At 43.8% G+C, this 19,933-nt stretch overlaps 6 protein-coding genes across 6 annotated transcripts; 3 read left to right on the top strand and 3 right to left on the bottom strand.

Moving 5' to 3' along the window:
- Nucleotides 1-112: 112 nt before the first annotated feature.
- On the bottom strand, nucleotides 113-3,286 carry BDV14DRAFT_204205 (FtsJ-like methyltransferase-domain-containing protein; the record flags this gene model as incomplete). Its single annotated transcript, XM_073774482.1, has 6 exons — nucleotides 113-190; nucleotides 247-408; nucleotides 463-900; nucleotides 1,848-2,867; nucleotides 2,923-3,213; nucleotides 3,263-3,286. 6 exons carry the CDS (start codon nucleotides 3,284-3,286, stop codon nucleotides 113-115), a joined length of 2,013 nt encoding a protein of 670 aa, XP_073623887.1.
- Nucleotides 3,287-3,491: 205 nt separating this feature from the next.
- BDV14DRAFT_181356 (OST3/OST6 family protein) lies at nucleotides 3,492-5,321 on the top strand. The gene is made up of 5 exons (XM_073770054.1): nucleotides 3,492-4,056; nucleotides 4,107-4,204; nucleotides 4,263-4,618; nucleotides 4,696-5,086; nucleotides 5,164-5,321. The coding sequence occupies exons 1-4, from the start codon at nucleotides 3,712-3,714 to the stop codon at nucleotides 4,875-4,877; spliced, it is 981 nt and encodes a 326-aa protein (XP_073623886.1). The 5' UTR covers nucleotides 3,492-3,711; the 3' UTR covers nucleotides 4,878-5,086; nucleotides 5,164-5,321.
- Nucleotides 5,322-5,453: 132 nt separating this feature from the next.
- On the top strand, nucleotides 5,454-7,537 carry BDV14DRAFT_134033 (Rft protein-domain-containing protein). The gene is made up of 3 exons (XM_073766196.1): nucleotides 5,454-6,298; nucleotides 6,346-7,191; nucleotides 7,253-7,537. The coding sequence occupies exons 1-3, from the start codon at nucleotides 5,541-5,543 to the stop codon at nucleotides 7,353-7,355; spliced, it is 1,707 nt and encodes a 568-aa protein (XP_073623885.1). The 5' UTR covers nucleotides 5,454-5,540; the 3' UTR covers nucleotides 7,356-7,537.
- dbp3 (RNA-dependent ATPase DBP3) lies at nucleotides 7,358-8,970 on the bottom strand (the record flags this gene model as incomplete). Its single annotated transcript, XM_073774481.1, has 3 exons — nucleotides 7,358-7,514; nucleotides 7,595-7,666; nucleotides 7,724-8,970. 3 exons carry the CDS (start codon nucleotides 8,968-8,970, stop codon nucleotides 7,358-7,360), a joined length of 1,476 nt encoding a protein of 491 aa, XP_073623884.1.
- A 312-nt stretch (nucleotides 8,971-9,282) lies between these two features.
- Nucleotides 9,283-11,993, bottom strand: BDV14DRAFT_181349 (replication factor A subunit protein RFA1). Its single transcript, XM_073770053.1, has 6 exons — nucleotides 11,642-11,993; nucleotides 11,437-11,588; nucleotides 11,286-11,376; nucleotides 10,694-11,234; nucleotides 9,751-10,643; nucleotides 9,283-9,698 (listed from the first exon to the last, which is right to left on the bottom strand). Exons 1-6 carry the CDS (start codon nucleotides 11,680-11,682, stop codon nucleotides 9,605-9,607), a joined length of 1,812 nt encoding a protein of 603 aa, XP_073623883.1. The 5' UTR covers nucleotides 11,683-11,993; the 3' UTR covers nucleotides 9,283-9,604.
- On the top strand, nucleotides 11,972-15,135 carry BDV14DRAFT_181348 (ubiquitin-specific protease UBP14). The gene is made up of 6 exons (XM_073770052.1): nucleotides 11,972-12,210; nucleotides 12,266-12,333; nucleotides 12,385-12,525; nucleotides 12,589-12,862; nucleotides 12,909-14,595; nucleotides 14,653-15,135. The coding sequence occupies exons 1-6, from the start codon at nucleotides 12,180-12,182 to the stop codon at nucleotides 14,795-14,797; spliced, it is 2,346 nt and encodes a 781-aa protein (XP_073623882.1). The 5' UTR covers nucleotides 11,972-12,179; the 3' UTR covers nucleotides 14,798-15,135.
- Nucleotides 15,136-19,933: the final 4,798 nt, after the last annotated feature.

Raw genomic sequence — 19,933 nt, 5'->3', positions numbered from 1 at the left:
ATGAGGATTCCGAACTAGAAGAGATAACGTCGGAAAACTGACCGATATGTGAGACCCTGCTTTATGCCATGATACAAGGTTGTGAGAGCATGACGGAAATCCTTGTGTCTTTTCAAGGAATTGTGAGCACTTCCTGCTTTTTTGCGTGGGGTTTGCGGTCAAGGCCGATGAAGAATGCCTCCTTAGATTCCTGTTGGCCAGCTTAGTCAACATATCACGCGCTGAATTCTTTAGCTGTTTCCATACACTGCGTGAAGACTCCGGTTTAAGCCTATGCACTTTTTGAAACAATACTTTCAATTGCTTCTCCAGATCTTTATCCTCGGTCCCCTGGTAAAATTTGCAGACAAAGTGCCCGCCAACCCTCAGGACCTCGTAACTAAATTCGAGTGCGGCACGGCAAAGGTCCTTCAAAATGTCCATATCAGATGACTATCATGAAGTAATGGGCAGGGCACTCACCATACTACCGGCATGATCTCTAAATGCTAGTCCGCTAGTGTTCATCATCCTGTTATAAGGATTACTTAGACTTCTCTTCCAGAATCCGGTTGTTTGCAGCCAGGGGGCGGACATATCACTAAGAACTACATCTACCGTTCGCTGGCCATCTAAGGGGTCACAGTGAGGACTTCCAGACGCGCTTGCCCCCAGACTCGTGTTGGCAGAGCTCGCTTCAAGGACAGATTCGGCAATTGGCGCGTGATTGTCGACTTCTTGGACAACCCCTTGAACAAATGGCCTGCCTCTTCGGGGATTGCGCACAAAGTCGCGAACATAGGCTTGGACCTCGAGGTCTAGAAAGTTGCCTTGAATAGTAGACACGCCCTTTGGTGGCTGGCTTGGGATAATATCAACGCCCAGGACCCTGCCATTAGGCTTGGTGCGCGTTAGGGCCACCTGTAGCAAAAGTTAGAGAGGACAATTCCAGACAGAGGGTATTTGCGCATACTTGCGACCATGACCCGGGGGCATATCCCTAATTTATTGGAACTTCCATTAACAACCAAGTCCCTTTCGATATCCGTACCGGAGGAAAGCATACTAGATCGACCACGGTTTGTCCGCTTCTAAAAATTCGATACTTTTCATCAATCTGTCAAGGGAGGGAGTATAAGCAACCGGATGTGGCAGAGACAAGATTAATCATAGGTACCTGCAGAAGCTTGAATGCTGCACGACTTTTAAGCCCTTGCACTGTCGCTTCACGCGTAAAGTGGTCTTTCAGCTGGCGGGCTTGCCATCGTTTAGAGGACGAAGAACGCTTTTGTATATATTGCTGGGCTCTGCAGAAAGAACGAGCGTGGATCCAGAGGCCAGGAGGTAGTGAGGAGGCCATGGCCAGATAAGCGATAGCCGATGTGTTCAATAACGGATAGTCAAATGGTGAGAGGGTGTAATCAACGTAGGTGCTAAGGTCGACCTACGCAAGGTAGTTTGCCGAGGTTCAAGCTTGGTTCAGCTGTGTCCCTAATAGGTCCCGTGCTTGGCATTCCTCCAAAGATCTAACCTAGTCTACAGTAGTACTTAGAGAGTAGATTCATACCAATTACCGCCGGCAAATACAAGTCTACGATTTGGTGAGTATTCTTCAGCACCTATCCAGGGACATAGCCTAGTCTGAACGAGAAAGACTCGAAGGTATCAAGCCTTGAGAGAGGAAGCTATGTTCCGGAAATCTACGCAAGCTGCTGCGTGGCTTCTGTTTGATGAACGCGAAGGTTGTCATTAATCTCAATCCTAAGGTACGCATATCAAAATCGTTTTCGATCCCGTTTCAATGGTGAGAATCCTATGGGGCCAGCGAACGCACGTTTCCCTGCTAAGCTCGTGCTCCCTGTACCAACAAGCTTTCGTCCCAATTTCCGGGTCTCGTGCATAGCACCGTCATCTTCATCTTCGTCAAAAAGGCTTCTATCACGTTGCAGCCCCAATTTGCGTTTCTTGGACAGGGTCTGCTTCTGTCCGACTGGACGCGACAAGGGAATCTCAGTTCCGTCAGGACTCTCTGGAACCTTCTGCTTTTGTCTTTCCTTTGTATTAACATTCATATCAGTCTCAATAGGACCTCTTTTGGCCAGTTTCGGCTGCTTAGCGACTGTTGGGTCTCGCTGTTGGGCAAACATGGCCAAATTACCTCCGCGGACATCGTTGTCGGAAGTTCTAGTCTCAGTAAGTTCGTCATCAGAGCTCGCTGATGATTCTGCTAACCCGGTTGTGCGATTCAAGAAAGGGGTGATTGAGAACGCTGACTTCTCGCCTGGCAACGTAGAGGATTTTTTTGGTAGGCCTTTCGCGCGAACAGCTCCGGGAGTAGCAATTGTCAGTTCAGAGCTCGGGCGATTAGTCAACTTTGAAAGGTGATTTCCAGTAGGGCGTTCAACAGGAACTTTAGTAGTTGTACTATTCCAGACACCTTGCTGCTGGGCAGGCGTTCCTTCTTGGTTACGGTCTTCAGCAGCCACAAAATTAGTGGCTCCCCTCTTACCCTGGATTGGCGATGGTCGACTCATATGTATACGGCCTCCAGGTGGCATCTCATATTTTGCATATTGTTGGGCCTCCGCCAGTTCTCGCTTCGTCTCCTCAAGCTTGGAAGCAAGTGTTGCATTATCCTCTGCTTGTTGGGCTTGTTTGGCCAAAGCACGTTCGTGTGCGCGCTTCTCATTTTCTAGCTGCACCTCGAGTGCATTGAGTTGGCGGGCAATTGCTTGCTTCTCGGCAAGGACAGAATTGGCAGAGAGTCCGTCCGATCTGAGCTTCTCGACTTCGGACTGTATGCTGGACACTTCCTTAGATAGGCGAGCCTTTTCGGCTTGTAATTTCTGGGAGTCGGAGGCAATCGTGTTCAGAGATGTAAGCTCGCGCTGAGCAAAGTCAGACGTGTATTTTCAAAGAGGGTTCAGCATAATTGCTACGTACACGAAGGCTCTCCATTTCACGATGCGACGCTTGAGTAACGGCCTGTAAATGACTGATTTCTCTTGTCGCGTCATCAAGTTGAAAGCGAGTGTTGGCTTCCCTCTCTTTCGCCTGAATCATCTCCTGGCTTGCATGACCCATTTGCAACCGTAGGTTCTCATTTTCGATGCGCAGAAGCAATTGCTCCATTCGATGCACTCGGTCACGTTCAGTCTCCAGGAGCTGTGCGGTATGCGCTTGAACCTGGACATACTCCTTTTCGAATCGCAATGTTTCGAGGGTCTTCTGATACTGGGGAGGTCATGTTAGCTTGTTCGTTGTTTTCGCACGGCCGACGTACATCATCCTCCATTTCGAGCTTCATGGTCAGCGCGTTGACGCGTAAGCGAAGATATGGTTTGAGAGTATGAACGAAGCAAAGGACCGTGAATCTAAGTCCAAATCTATGCTGACAAAGTAATGAGCAAGGACTTTCAATTGACACGCATATGAAGACGCGTGTGAAGACAAATTCAGATTGGACTATGTCGTGGCCTCGACTCCTTGATGCGGGCAGATAGCAAGTCAAGTGTAAACAGAAAGCCTGAGGGGCCGAGAGCCAAAACCCGCGGTGGGCCCGCCGCGCGTAGTGGACACCTACATAGCTTCTCACCCTCTCTTCCAACATCATCATGCGAACATTCCTGCCAAACGCCTGACTCTTCGGATGACCGTATTTGTCGGACAATTGACTTGCTCGTATGTGCCGAAGCGCTCACAACTTAGCTTGTCACATAAATCCGCGGCAAAATGAAGGTCTTCAACATAATTACCTCGCTCCTCTTCTTCTTCCCCATCGGACTCTTCGCCGCATCGAATCCAGACAAATTCGAGCACTATCAATCACTTTCTCGTGTCGCGCCCGTTCAACTTGATGACACCTCTTATGATGACATTACATCAAAGCCTCGGGATTACTATGCAGCTGTGATATTAACGGCTATGGAAGCCCGGTTTGGATGTGTCCTCTGCCGCGATTTCCAGCCTGAGTTCGACCTTATCGCTCGAAGTTGGAACAAGGGCAGCAAGCCAGCCGACCTCAAGCTGCTGTTCGGGACACTCGACTTCACTAATGGCAAAACTGCGTTTCAAAGAGTATGCAGAAGAACAATTCTGAAGAGATCCCCGGCTAATAGAGCACTTAGCTTATGCTTCAAACTGCGCCCGTTCTGCTAGTCTTTCCCCCAACTGTTGGCCCGTATGCCAAGGTTGACGACAGTCCGTTGCGTTTTGACTTCAGCGGGTAAACCCAGACTAGCATATCCCGTTAATGAATACGAGCAACAAGCTAACAATCTCAGTCCTATCTCCGCTGATCAAGTCTACGCCTGGATCAACCGCCATCTTCCCGATGGGCCGAAGCCCCCACTCGTTCGTCCTGTCAACTACATGAGAATTATCTCAGGCGTTACAGTGCTCATGGGAGTGGTGACCCTGTTTACCGTTCTGTCACCTTATGTTCTACCGGTTGTAAGGAATCGGAATTTGTGGGCAGCGTTCAGCTTAATCGCTATCCTTTTGTTCACCAGCGGCCACATGTTCAACCACATTCGTAAAGTTCCCTACGTTGTTGGAGATGGACGGGGTGGTATCAGCTACTTCGCCGGTGGGTTCTCCAACCAGTTTGGAATGGAAACCCAAATTGTTGCTGCCATATGTGAGTTGTCAATTGCTCCCCGCTCATGGCTTCCAGAAATTTCTACGAGCTTGAGTAAACTGATAGTATCGCTACAGATGCCGTGCTCTCCTTCTCTGCGATAGCCCTAGCTATGAAGGTTCCCCGTATTGCGGACAACAAGTCCCAACAGGTGGCCGTGGTTATCTGGGGGGCTGTGCTTCTCGGAACCTACAGCTTTCTCCTGAGTGTCTTCCGAGCAAAAAACGGCGGATATCCATTTTTTCTCCCGCCTTTCTAAAACTCGATGACTGCATGATCATTCGACTCATCGAGCCCCTGTTTGAGGTGCACTCTCTGGCAAGAACCTTGAGAAATCGTAAATATGGGAGGATTTTAGATAGCCAATGTGCACTGAAGTGGGCTTTTTATTTCTCACTAAATTGCTTCCTGCGACGGCTTCGCAGCGCACCACGACCGCTGAACACTATCGGCCACACATGTCGCAAAGCTCCACCTGCCACCAGTAGTTAGCCCTAGCTCATCTCATATGCGACCGGTATTGGCCCAATGCTGTACTTTGATAGGCATTACCTTGAATTGGGCGATGGTGTGCGTACTCTTAGGTAGTGCTATTTGTAGAACGCTCTCCATGTACCGAGGCGAGGCCAACATTATTGAATTAGTTGAGGGAGGTCTCCTGGCAACTACTTATCGCATGGAGGTACCAGGGACCAGCCTGCAGTAGAAGAACGCAAAATGTCGCAAAATTGTGTAGACTAGATTGGAACTCCCAAATTACTAAGTGACTGCGTCATGCGTAACGTGGCTACTTCAAATTGCTCCCAGTCTGGCCGCCGCGAACCTCCCGCAGCTCCTGTTCCTGACTTCCCCTCCAGTCCAGGAACATCAGTTCGACAACTCCAGTGGGTGCCGTCTCGCAAAACACGCGGCTTCCAGCAGCATGTCGCCTCCAAGTGAAAATGCAAGCAGCATGCGGTCTTCAGCAATGTCGGGTACCACTATGCTGATATTTGTACAATTGGCTTCCCGACTCTTCATTTTCGCGTCGAATCAATTGATACTGAGGAGTTTGTCGCCGTCTGTTCTTGGAATTGCGGCGCAGTTGGAATTACTGTTCATTTCGATTCTGTACTTCTCCAGAGAAAGCATTCGCGCTGCTATACAAAGACGGCCGCTGCAGCCTTCATCCACGTCCTTTACGGCTTCAGATTACCATGCAGGCTCTCTAAGAAAAAAAGACGAAAGACAAATTCAGACAGCCTCTTCCCAGTCAATAGTGAACATGTCGTACTTGAGTATTGGCATGGGCATTGTAACATCAATGGTGTTTTCTGGGTTTTATGTGCGCCTCGCGTCTGTCGAGGTTTTGGAGACGCCATATTACCATACGAGCGTGGCAATTGCAGCTATTGCTTCCCTCATTGAACTCTGCTCTGAGCCCATTTTCTCTGTTGTACAGCAGTATATGCTCTACACCAGGCGCGCAGCTGTGGAGGTAAGTGCAGCATTCTTCAAGAGCTTCGTTACCTGTGGAATCTCCATAAGAGCAATTCGAAAAGGCCACGATCTTGGTGTGCTGCCGTTCGCGCTGGGATATCTTTCCTATGCGTTCGCAATCCTCTGTGGCTACTCCATCGTTGCATTTAACCAGCGGAGTAATTGGCATTTTTCCCTACTACTCTCTCGAATCACTCCAAGGTGAGTTCCCCCACGAGTATAGTGGAGCGGAGATTGACTGTCTGTAGTGACGACTCGAAGTATTATGGGAAAATGATTTCGGCGCCTTTACTAATGTTGTCAGCAAATGTCTTCTTCCAATCGTTTGTAAAACACCTGCTCACGCAGGGAGATTCGATGATTCTCGCTGCCATGACAACTTTACAGGATCAAGGCATATACACGCTAGCTTCAAACTATGGTGGATTACTAGCACGAATCCTGTTCCAGCCAATTGAGGAGAGCAGCAGAACCATATTTTCGTCGCTTCTCTGCGCAAAGGGGAATAAGGGTCAGCAACTCGACGTGGCAGTGGCCAAAGCCCATCTTCTAAGTGTGATGAGGCTCTACATGCTAATAGCGGTGGTAATTATTCCCCTGGGTCCAACCTTGGCTCCGAGGGCACTACATATCGTGGGTGGCCGGAGGTGGAGCGCGCCAGAAGTTGACGGCCTACTCGCTCTTTACTGCTACTATATACCATTTCTGGCGTTCAATGGTATTGGTGAAGCATTCGTCTCCTCTACCGCGAGTCCGGCGGAACTCCGGAAGCAGGCTGCATGGATGAGCTTATTCTCTGTTTGTCTCGCTTCAGCAGCCTACCTCTTTTTGTCTATGGGCGGATTGGGTGCTCGTGGCTTGGTTTATGCGAACATTGTGAACATGTTTATTCGGATCGTTTGGAGTTTCTCCTTCATCCACAGATACTTGCAGCAGCAAAAAACGCACCTATCTCCCAGCGATTTCAGCCTACGTCCTGCAACATATGCTTCAGGAGCCGTTGCGGCCATTTTCTTATCCGACGTCTGTCGTAAAATCAAACCACATAGCGACTTGACCTTATTCATTGCTGGTGGAGTTTATGTTCTTCAAGTGTGAGTAAGAAAAAATGAGAAACCGCATGGAAATCCAACACTAATCTGTCAACATATACAGGCTGTTTTGCGAAAGGGAAGATATTATTCCTTTATACACCAGAGTTTATGAATCTTTGAGAACCAGAATCATGCGTTCTAAAAAAGAGGTCAAGGTAGATTAGAATTAGTCATCGAATACAATCTTCGTAGCGGCCTTTCCCGGCTCGACATCCTTGAAGAAGGCACCGTATGCGTCATGTTGCTTCTTCTTTACAGTGGAACCGAACTTAAGCAAAGCCTCGGGCACCTCTTGATTCGCCGCTTTTAAAACGTTGATCAACCTGGGCTATGTGTCAGTAAATTCACACAGAGAAAAAGTCTCATGATGCTGCCTGGAACAGTGTAGAGGAAATCTACTCACCCACCAGACTGTGCCTTATCAGTCTCTGTGAACAAAGTTATCGCATGTCCGTCAGCCCCAGCACGGCCAGTCCTAAAAAAGAATGTGATCAGCTGGATTTGAACATCCTATGGACTATGATGATCTTACCGGCCAATTCGGTGCACGTAGTCCTCAACAGTAAGCGGGAATGTGACATTCACCACCAATTTTACATGGGGTATGTCGAGGCCACGGGCTGCCACGTCAGTTGCTACCAACACAGTGGCTGCCCCTGATTTGAAGGCCTCTAGACTTTTGAACCTCTCTTGCTGGCTAAGATCACCATGAATACCAGCAACTTTGAATCCCTTAGCCCGAAGAAGCCTCTCAACACGCATTGCTTCTTTTTTGTACAGGCAAAAGGCCAACACTTTGACAGGGTTTCCTCGTTGGTGCTTGTTGAGAATTTGTACAAGCTTCTGCTCCTTTTCGGACGGTTGAACAACCTCAACAACTTGTTTAATCCTGACATTTGCGCGTGGGTCCGCAGAAGGGTCACCACCGATAGTTGCTGTGACAGGGGACGACATGAAGCTTGATGCGAGCTCTCTGACTGCGGGCGGCCAGGTTGCTGTGAACATGACTGTCTGACGCTTCGACACGGGCATGGGAGAGATGATATCCTTAATATCTTGCTCGAAACCTTTATCTAGCATACGGTCTGCTTCATCCAGAACAAGATACTTGACCTTGCCCAGATCCACGGAGCCATCATTCTGGAGATCCTTCAGCCTCCCGGGAGTCGCGACGACCACTGCAGCAGATTTGAGAGCCTCGCGTTGTTCGTCTTTCTTGACACCGCCAAAGATACAAGCGACCTGAACGCTCACATGCCCTGAGAACTTCACAAGTTGATCATATATCTGCATTGCAAGTTCCCTTGTCGGGGAAATTATGACTGCGAGCGGTCGGTATGGCTTTTGTTTGCTCTTGAGTTTCTTCAGATCGAGCATCTTCTTCAAGCACGGGAGGCCGAATGCTAAGGTTTTCCCACTTCCCGTCTCCGCGATGCCGATTACGTCGCGACCTGCGAAAAGAAGTGGCCAAGTCGCGGACTGAACAGCCGTGGGCGAGGCGAAGCCCTCGAGCGGTGCGTAAAGGCCTTCATTGTTTGGAGGCAAAAATTCAAACGAGGTGATTGGGCGCAGGGGAACAGTATCCTGCGAAGAATCTGTTATTTTCACGGAGTGGGTGGATATAAACTGGTCGATTTCGGCTTGGGGAACTTTGTCAAGAGCAGGAGACTGAGAGTAAGGCGGCAGGATTTCGGTGTCGATCTCTGTACGCTTGGTGCTTTTGGTTTTCTTACTTGGCCTAGTCTCCGCAATTTGGTCGCGATATGAGCGCTTTCCCATGTTGAACCTTTGTCCGGTGGTGAGTCGGTTACAGCCAACAGTCGAGTTCAAAGACGATCGTGATTTAGCAGCAAATGGTGATTTGGGGCTTTTTTTTTTTTTTTTGGAAATACCAACCCGACGGAAAAATTCATTCCACGTCCGAATCTCCTAGGATAGTCGCCAATCATGTCCGCCCGCAGTGGCTTGGCAGGGATCGATGCGACGGGCGGGTGGATAAGGTGCCTTAAGAGTTGATCGGTCTGGGCCCTACCAGAGATAGGTAAGTTTGGTACGGTACCTAAAAACTACAACTCGTGTAATTCGCGCTCACGATGAAATAGAGGGGGTATTCATATTCAATGCGTGATATTTAATGGTCCTGATTTTCAAGAACGAAGTTGTGCCGCCTGCTATGGCAAGTAAGATCAAGCAAGACCACAAGTTATTTCACAAATCATCTCTTCCAAGGCATGTGTTCATTATTGCCCTATGGCTTTAGTTTTCTCTTCCAGCGTTACCCAACACCCCCTATGACAAAACAATAACCCACTGCCACCTCAGCCTTCTCTCATCACGACGGCAGAGCAGCACAAAGTGAAGTTAGCACATAGGAGTGAGCGCCACATGCTAATACGGTGAGCCCGCGGGATGGCTAGGAGATGAGGTAGCTGTCGATCATGTCTGCAAGGCGGGACGCCTCTTCAGAGTAGTTGACAGGCTTCGCGTATGACACTTGGTACCGAATACTAAGCAACATATAATAAGCACTGAACGTTGCTACACAAGGTTAGAACTCACCGTTGCTGGTCTCCAAAATGATCTATCCTTGCTCTGCAACCGAACGTCCAGGTGCGGCAATTTGCATTCTGGATGATGTCGCCGGCTGCCTTGTCATCAGCCTGTTGCACTTCCACAAACTGGTTCGCAGTTGTGCCCATCATTAAGCGACCAACGTCATCAAAGCAGTTAAGATAAAGCTGACCAGTATGGTCGCTAACGTTAACGAGCATTATATAGCGATACTCTGCTCGCGGGTGAGTTTTGTCGCAACGCTCGCAACGCCACTGGCCGGGATCAAACTCCGTAACTTTCTTGTTACAACCTTCCGAGAGACATGCAGGATAGCATACGTTATCCTGCTTGATGTAGACAACTGTGGCTCTCAGTGAGAAATAGGCTGGCTCTTCCGACATGCCTAACTCCTCTTCTCGGACTTGGGCAATGGTCTTGAATTGGTCCCGTTTCGTGGAAGACATTGTTCCGACCGATGAAGCATGAGATGCAAAGCTTTCACCCCTGCCCTGTGCGTCGTACCAGCCCTTGAGCCTATGGGCTTCCTCAATATCCGGGTCGATTGCCACAGAGCCTGAGCTTAATAGACTCAGACTTTTGCCGCCGAAATCAGAAACCTTGACGCCTTTGAAGGCAACTACGGATTCGGGCATGGCACCGAAATTCATAGCTGTTGTGCCCCAGATTGTCAGACGCACGGAGAAGCCCGTATTATCAACTAGTGTGAGTTCGCGCTTGTCGTAGGGTTTCTTGGTGTTTTTTGAGACTATCTGGGTAGTCTCCCCGACTTCCTTCAGAATTCCTATAACATCGATTGTTGTGTCCTTTTCGACTGACTGCAAGTCTCCAATGGTGATGAAATTGAAGCGCACTTGAGGGACATCGTTTTGCTCTTCTGCCTGGAGAATTCTCAATACTGAGGAATAAAAAGGGTTCTTGCTTTACTGACCTTCTCAACCAGAGTGTCTCTCTCGAAAGTTAGTTCATAGTCATTATTGAGATTGGTAAATTGCTTTTTGGCAATTTGTACTCGACAAGGACTGGAAATGTAGTACACACTACCCTCTTGGAAAAGATCGTAAAGGGCACTGCACTGCTCATTGAATCCAGTGGCGCGAATTTCGCCGCTGTCGTCTAGCAAGTTGACGCTGAAAAGTGTCCCATCTCCGCTTCTTCCATGCCAGGTCTTGATAGCAGTTTTACTGGTACAACGAGCTTTGATCGTCCATTTATGAGCGAATGGTGAGATAGCCTCGATAGGATATATGGTGGCGGGTGCGTTGCCCTGCGCAGAGCGTACTTGCTGAGTCCGAGAGCCGCCCTGAGGAGAAGTATTTTGAGCCCGCACCCCATAGAATCCGTTACTGGATATTGCAGTAGCCTGTGGCTTCTCATCTTCCTCGAGTTTACTCTCTAGCGGCTTTGGTTCACCAATTTTATCTGCCTCCCCTAGCTCTTTAAGAACTTCGAGGTCAAGGATGATGAGGATTCTAGGCCAGAAGAATTAGTGATTAGGCCAAAAATTGGAGAACAAAGCCTACTTTTTTCCTTTGACAGAATTCGCCTGGAATTGTTTAAGCCTCACAAAACACCCCTTCCGAAGCAAGCCGTCCGTCACGAAATGATTTGCCTCTAGTTCGGACCACTCCGTTAGACACTTAACAGTAACGCTGATGTAAAGATTTCACTTACGGATCGCTAGCATTGTCTGTACATAATTCGAAATATCACTAAAGACAACCCTATAACGCTCCTGGTGGTTTGCTTGCGGTGGTAGTGGCTTGACTTGGACACATTGAACGACAGGTTCATGGATCTGAGGCTTGGTGCCATCAAAAATAGCACTAGGAGACTACTGTCAGAGAATTTCAATGAGACGGGGCGCATTTTACAATACCTCAGTGCCCCTACGGAGATGTGTGACGCTTGTGAAGACATGCTGCTAGACAAACCCTTGGAAAAGTTGTTGTGCTGAGGGTGTTGGTAGGCAAATATTACCCAACAAGGTCGGGGTTGGCGTATTAATTGCAGGAAGCAACGGTTGGGTGTCAAGAGTTTGAGTATCGTCTCTGAGGAATACTGCGTGAGAAGTGAGTGCTCGATAGCCTAACAGCAAAATCAGGCAATTGTATGAATTTTTCCATATGGAAAAGATGGAGCGCGAAGGCGGAGTGACGCGTGGTGGGAGTAGACGCGTTAATGGCGTTCAGCAGTGTACCAAGGAAATTACGTCGTGCCCGTAAGCACCTAGCCCCTCGCTCCGAGCTTCCGCCCATTCCACCCCACATTCAGTTCTCCAAAAGTGCTCTGAGACCACCAAACAAGAAAACTACTACCTTCGGGTCGCAGACGTCATAACAGACACACCCGAGATAGTTCAAGGCTAGCCTGGTGCTCCGTCTTTCCCTGTATGCAATCGCTTTTTGCCTCCCAACATGGCGACTTGTTGTCATAGTAATTCGCTGGGTATGTCCAGCAGATGGTCTTTTTGTCATCCGAACGAGCTGACATTGGCCAAAAGATTTACGATCGCCGTCTGCTTCGCAAGCTGTGTACCGAGAGGACTGCACGCAATGCTTTGACTCTCTTGTTGGTAACCACCTTCCCTTGTCGAGCTTCTAATATCAACATGTGGATTAGGATGACGAGTATGGTTTGAACGTCTGCCTTTCGTGTTTCAATGGCGGTTGTGCTGGAGCGAGGGAACATGCGCGTCTGCATTTTGAGCGTTTCGGCCATCCTTTGGCGCTGAACATTAGAAGAACTCGAAAAAAGGTCCAGGTAGCGTCACATTCATACTCTTGTCTGGCCCGTTACCATACACAGAACGCTGACCGAAATCAGCGAGAGGAGCCCCCTCAGAAGATTTCCAAGCTTGCAATAAATGCAGAAACAGACGAGGATCGTTATAATACAAGCATCCGTGTCATTTGCTACTCTTGCGGCCAGGACGATGTTGACAGATCAAGGGGCAACATGCAGTCCGTCATCGAAGGCGTGATGAGTGCGACAACATATTCGAAGCGAGAAGAGATTAAGGCGTGGGAGCAAGAGTTTATTTCTTGTGAACATACGCTCAGCCTAGAGCAACAGGAACCTGAACAAATCGACTCACAAGGTAAGACCTTCACAGTGCCAGTTTGACCGTGACTAAACCTTTGCAGGTCTCAGTCAGTGTTCTATGTGTGATTTGAAGGAGAACTTATGGCTTTGTTTGACATGTGGCAACCTTGGCTGCGGTCGAAGCCAGTTCGGCGGTGCCGGTGGCAATTCCCACGGTCTGGCACACTTTGAATCGACCTCTCATGCGGTAGCCGTGAAATTAGGCTCGATAACCGCGGATGGCTCTGCGGATATCTATTGTTATACGTGTAATGAGGAGAGGGTTGACCCAGACCTTGCTACTCACCTCTCTCACTGGGGAATTAACCTGGCGGGTCGCGAGAAAACCGAGAAAAGTCTCATGGAAATGCAGGTTGAGCAGAATTTGAGGTGGGACTTCACGATGACTTCAGATGATGGACATGAGTTGAAGCCAGTATTCGGGTCGGGGCTCACTGGTCTATCCAACCTTGGAAACAGTTGCTACCTATCCAGTGCTGTTCAATGCCTATTTGATCTGCCAGAATTTCAACATAGATACTATCATCCAGGCCAGGAGCCTCCCTTCACAGACTGTCCAGCGGCAGATTTCGAGACACAGATGCGGAAGTTAGCCGACGGCACTCTTTCTGGACGCTACTCTCGTCCAGATGAGAGAACTATAGCTTCACCGGAGCCTCAAACCGTTTCACATCAAAGGGGTTTACCGCCATCTATGTTCAAACATTTAATCGGTCGCGATCATGCTGAATTCTCGACTATGAGACAGCAGGACGCTTTCGAATTTCTGTTACACATCTTCAAGCATGTCAGCCTCTCAAAACATCCTAATGGGTTGGTTAATCCCGTGGATTCTTTCAGATTCAACGTGGAGCAGCGACTCCAGTGTATGAAGTGCAAAGGAGTGCGCTACAGACTCGATGAACAGGATAATATTTCTATGCCAGTCCCTGCTCGCCGCGTAACCCAGTCACCCGACACTAGCTCGAATCAGACATTTGAATCTGTGACTCTCTTTGACTGCTTGAACGCATTCACTTCGGACGAGATCGTCGATCTTCGTTGCACTTCTTGTGATGGCCAACAGAAATTCTGCAAGCGTGCGGCATTCAGAACAATGCCAGCAGAATTAGTGGTCAATGCTCGACGCTTTGAGTTGGTAAATTGGGTGCCGACTAAGCTAGATATTCCAGTTGATGTTGACGACGAGCCACTCGATTTGAGCCAATATCTTTCTGCCGGTCCTGTTGACGGGGAACATGTGCTTCCAGAGGATGAAGCCTCGAATGGGTGCCTTCAAGCCAATTCCGATCTGCTGGACCAACTTCTCAGCATGGGTTTCCCGCAAGTCCGGTGCGAAAAGGCACTTTTAGCCACTGGCAACTCAGACGTTGAAGCGGCGATGAATTGGCTTCTGTCTCACATAGATGATCCGGATATTGATGAACCTATCAATAACAAACATGCTGCGGGAGGCATGGCACAACAGCAGGATCCAGGCAAGGTAGCTCAACTCAGTGATATGGGCATTGACGAGTCTCGTGCCAGGCGGGCATTAGCTGCCACTGGTGGTGACATTAACCGGGCTATCGATTGGGTATTCAGCCATCCAGACGATTCAGACGAGGGCCTAGAACCACAGCTCGGTGCTTGCGTCCATCCTTCTGCTCCTGCTGGCTTCGATACTACACCAGCAACCTATCAACTTCGATCTATCATTTGCCATAAAGGCGCGTCCGTGCATGCTGGGTAAGCTTATCACACTATCCTTGCTAGTCAAATGCTTTTATTGACTATTTATTGTAGACACTATGTTGCATTCGTGAGAAAACGTTTGCCAGGAAAGCCAGGGCTTTCATGGGTGATGTTCAATGATGAAAAGGTCGTGGAGGTGGATGACGTGCAGGAGATGAAAAAATATGCCTATGTATACTTTTTCTCGAGAGTCTAAGGGCGATAATGGGTGATTCTGTACGGCAGTATTATTTGGCAACAAGCTGACCACAATTGGTGTTTGGCCGTGTAAAAGGCTCTTTATCTGGCCCATTGGTGCAGGGTTGTCAGGCAAGCAGCTTAGCTAATATGTTGTACATAGTGGTTCAATAGACACCTTTAGCAACCCTTGAACTTTTACCTTTTATAGAACTTCTTGGTATTCAAATCCTATTTAGTGGTATTATATAAGGCCACGATAGAGTTAGTATGGCAATGAGTAATATGAAATATGTTGACAATACTCCTAACTACTATGGTTATGTCAGATAAAGTCAGTGTAAGGTGACTAGCGACTATATGTGCCTTCCAGCGCCCCCACCGCCTTCGACTAGTGGGTGCGCCACGCATTTTTTATAGATTTTTATTAAATAAAGCTATACAATAACAAATTGACTATTTTTTAATTTAAAAGTCTTCTCCTGCCTCTTTAGCACGTCTCTGGTTCTTAATATTCTCCTGGATATATTCCTGCAGGTATCAAACGCATGGCGTTGATTCGTGGATTCTGATGAAGTTGTTGTTCCATTCAGGCTATCAAAACCAGGAACCGAAAGCTAACGTAATCCACCACCGAGCGAGCGCCACCACCGAGCGAGCGCCGATCCCACAACAAAGTCGAATTCAAGTCATTTAAGTAACAAAATGTTAATTAATTCTGCAGATTTAGCTGTTTAGCAAGAAGGCAGAATACTACTTGCTATTAAAGCTTTAAAAAAAGGTTAATTTAAGGATACCCAAGCCTCTGTAGCTGTATATAATGTTAAATATTTAATATTAAAGCACCGCGTTAAAGGGCGTATTTCACACGTTAATTTAAAGCCTAATGGCTGAAAATTCACCTTTACAAAAGAATCTATTCTTTAAAATTGGATTATATTTGTAGACCAACGTGGGCTTCCAGTTAAATATAGCCATGTACAAGATATGGCCCTTATTCTGCTTTAAAATTGTCTTGGATTAACTACCTATATTGGAAAGAATTAGGCTAGTTAGTGGGTTGGAAAACAACCTAATTTTAAAGCCAAATATATATGGAAATATGACTATTAACATGCTAAATGTGAGGATCTAAAGATAATCAAGGCTTGATTTGCCCTTATATAAAATACTATTGCAAAATATGGTATCTTAAAGGAAGATATCTATAATTTTAATAAAACTAGGTTTTCTATGGGAATAACCTCTACCTGCAAGGTATATATTTATCTAGGACTTCTAGATTAAGCAGCTAATCTCTTAGGTTATTATATCTTAGGTGGAAAGCCATGCAAAAGCTCTACAACCTGGTAATTGGAAATGGGTAACAGTAATTAAGACTATTTAAACAACTGGAAGAGTTCTACCTTTACTTGTTATTCTACCAGGCAAGCAATACCAAGGTGCTTGGTATCTAGATCTACTAGATAACTAGGCTATTAAAGTAAGCAATAATGGATGGACTAATAATAAACTAGGAGAGTTATGGCTTAAGGAAGTCTTTAATTGGCATACCAAGTCTTCTACTATGGGCATATACCAGCTTTTAATTCTAGATAGGCATGGAAGTTATATAACTATAAAATTTAACCATTACTGCACACAGAACAAGATTATACCTCTTTATCTACCACCTCACGCCTCTCATCTGCTTTAACCTCTTGATATGGCTTGCTTTAGGCTATTAAAAAAGGTATATGGCCAGCAAGTTCAAGATCTTATACAAAATAGAATTAACCATGTGGATAAGATTAATTTCTTGCAGATTTACAAGCAGATACGGCCTTAAGTCTTCTTAATAGGTAATATAGGCAGTGGCTTCTCTGCAAGTGGCCTGGTCCCATATAACCCTAATCATGTACTAGATAGTCTTTTAATCTACTTTATACTAACACCACCAGGCAGTTCTTATAGCCAAAAATTATCTAGTTAAACTACAGAAACGCCTAAGACTGCTTGAGATTTATAAAAACAATCTGCCTTAATACAACAACTCTGGAGACAGCATTTAAAAACCCCACCTAGTCCTATAACTCGGGCAGTTAATCAGGTTGTTAAAGGATGTCAGGTTGCTATAGGAAATGCCTTACTTCTAGAACATGAAGTTAAGTAACTATAAAAGGCCAATGCCTACTAGAAGTAAAAGTAAGAGACTAGAAAGACCTATATAGCTTCAGGCGGCATTTTAACTATTACAAAGGGTTACTAACATGCTTAGCAAGCCTTTAAAGCAATTAAATTGGTTAAGCAGGAAGGTAGCAAGCTACTATAAAAACATGTGGCACCATGCTATAGCAACTGCAACCAACCAGGTTATAACAGAAATAGATGCCCAGGTAGGTATAATATCTAGCTAGCAACTTTGGATAGGTTAATCTAAATAGGTTTAGTTAAATTGCCGTAGTATTTTAACCATGGTTAGGTTTATTATAGGATCGGCGCTCGCTCGGTGGTGGCGCTCGCTTGGTAGTGGATTATATTAAGCTCTGGAACTGACTAATATCTGACTAAGAAACAGTAAATAATATTAGAGTTCCATGGAACTGGCAGAACCTGCAATAGTGCCACAAATAAAAGAAATGACATTGTCCTTAATAAAAATATTAAATACAGGCTATTATTCCATAACTTTGTTAGTTTGCTTATCCTTAAATTCCTTGATTACTTTATTAGCCTGGATATTATTGGCATGGACCTATTTATTATGGTTAAAAAAATACCCATACTAATAAATTAGGTATTGCAGAACCAGCTTCCAGGTTTAGCTAACTTAAATCTAGTATTTCCTTATTATTTAATTAACTTCCTAAACCTCTTTATTAGCTTTATTAATAATAGCTGGAGGTTTAAAAGGTTGCCAACTAAAAGGATTATTAAAGCAAGTAGGATTAGAAGCTTACTTAATTTTATTAACAGGTGCTGGCTTAAGTTAGGTAATAGAAAATACTAGATAAATATTTTATTTAGCAGGCAGGTTTTCAAGATAGTATGCCAAATAGTTATTTTATTTAACCACCAGGAATAGTCTGGCAAACTAGCAGGCAAATTTATATAAAGACTGCGCGTGTGGTAAGGTATAGCCCTTATATAGGTAAATATAGGCCAGGTCTTTAATATTTATTTTTATAAGCTTATATTTTTAATTATAGCTTTACTTTATGCAAATTATGGCAAACTTTAAGGCTTTTTTGGCATCTAGATAAGTAGTAAAATCTTGCTTAAATACATGCTTTAAGAAATGCTATGGTTATTATAGCTTAAGACTAAATAAAAGTTTATATGGTAATTTCTTTGTAAAAGTACTAATAAAAGAATTTAAAGTGCTAATAATAAATAGTAACTACTTAATTTAATAGTTATTAAAACCAAGGGTACAGGCATGGCAAATTATAGTTTTAATAACTTAAATAAAGTATTTAGTCTAACTATTTAATTATAAATAATAAGTAATAGTATACTACTAGTTAATATTTAACTTTATAAATATTCCTTTCTAGAAACTAGAAGTAAACCAAGGATTATAGTTACTAATAAATACTTAGGGTAATCCCTAATTATATTTTTTAAAATACTTTATTATTTTTAAACCCTAATTAGTGGCTATTATTTTTATATGCCCAGGGATTAAGTTAACATGCTTAGTAAATTTATTAATAATAATAAGTAATATATTATACCTATTATTTAGTAAAAGGTAAATAATAAAATTAATAGTAATAATATTAAAAAAAACTAGGGCAGGAATAATTAATTAAAGTAAGCCAAAAGGCTTGTGGCAAGGAAAGGTATTGCCTTAATATTTAGGGTAAAAATAAATATATTTATAAAGTATTTAATAACCTTTATATATAGCAAGACCTTTTATATGGTTAGTATACTTATTAAAACCTTAGTAACCACTCTAGTTATAAACTAGAAGGAAATCCTTCTTTTAGACTTTATAAGAAATATAAAGCCAAGGTTTGTTAAAAATTAAGGGGTAACTAGTTTTAAAATTATTTATAAGATCTTGTTTTACCAAGTAAAGTAGACTATTTTTATACTAGTAAGGTAAATTAGTAAAATCTTGCTTTATAGTCTTAATAATTAGTAAAGCCTAAGAATCCTTTATATAGCCTTAATAAATGCACTTTTTAAAGCTACTAGAGAACTAAATTCTAGTAGTAGGAGGGTTATTAAGACTAGTAATAGGTTTAATAGCCATGGGGAATACTTGTAAAAATATATAATTAAAGTTAATATCCTTTTTTTTTAGTAAACTATTCTTTTATAAAAGACAAGATAAAGTATTTATAACTATATTTATATAACCAGGTTTATAAAAGACTTAAAGTCTAAACTATAAAATATATTAAAATACTTAAATTAAATAAAGATTTAGGTGCTTAAGCATGATAATATTAAGCAAGGTTTACTTTATAATACTAATAATAAAAAAATAATTTATATAAATAATAGGTAGAACCTTTAAATTTATAAAATTAAAAAGATAATAAATTTTCTTAAAAGTCTAGATAAGATAAAAAACCTTAAGCTTAGTAGGCTAGTAATAAGTTTTAATTAAAATTAAAAGTTTATAAAAGAAATATAACTAGTTAAACTTAAGTTTTTAATAAAAAAAAAAATAATATTTTATAAATTTATTTAGCCTTAATATAATAAATTATAATATTATAACCCTTTTTTAAAGTATTAAGGTTAATATAAAAATACTAGTTTAAATTAAAATAAACTAGAAACCAGGGACTAGTAAATTTATTTTAAAGTTTTTTAAAAATAGTAATTTCCTGGTTTATTAAATTAATTACTTTTATTAATTTTAAGTATTTAGCTTATAGCTAGCTACCTTTAACTAGTAATTTTTAAAAAAGTAAGACCTTTTATTACTATAGTAAATTTAAATAATTAGTAAAGTATTTAATATAATAATAAAAGTAATTAATAAGACCAAGGTAGTACTTTAGGTCTTTTAAAATTTTAAAAAATTAAAGGTTTTAAATAGTAGCAAGCTTTTCTTTAAGTATTAATAAACCTAGACTATTAACTTGCTAACCTAGTAATTATATAAATAAAAAGTTAATAAATACCTTTTTAAGCTTAAGCTTAATATTAAGCT

This window comes from Aspergillus stella-maris (genome assembly GCF_047715825.1).
Source record: "Aspergillus stella-maris strain CBS 113639 unplaced genomic scaffold BDV14scaffold_71, whole genome shotgun sequence".
NCBI lineage: Eukaryota > Fungi > Ascomycota > Eurotiomycetes > Eurotiales > Aspergillaceae > Aspergillus > Aspergillus stella-maris.
The sequence above is the reverse complement of the archived record's forward strand: the minus strand, read 5'-3'. Positions and strand labels throughout refer to the sequence as shown.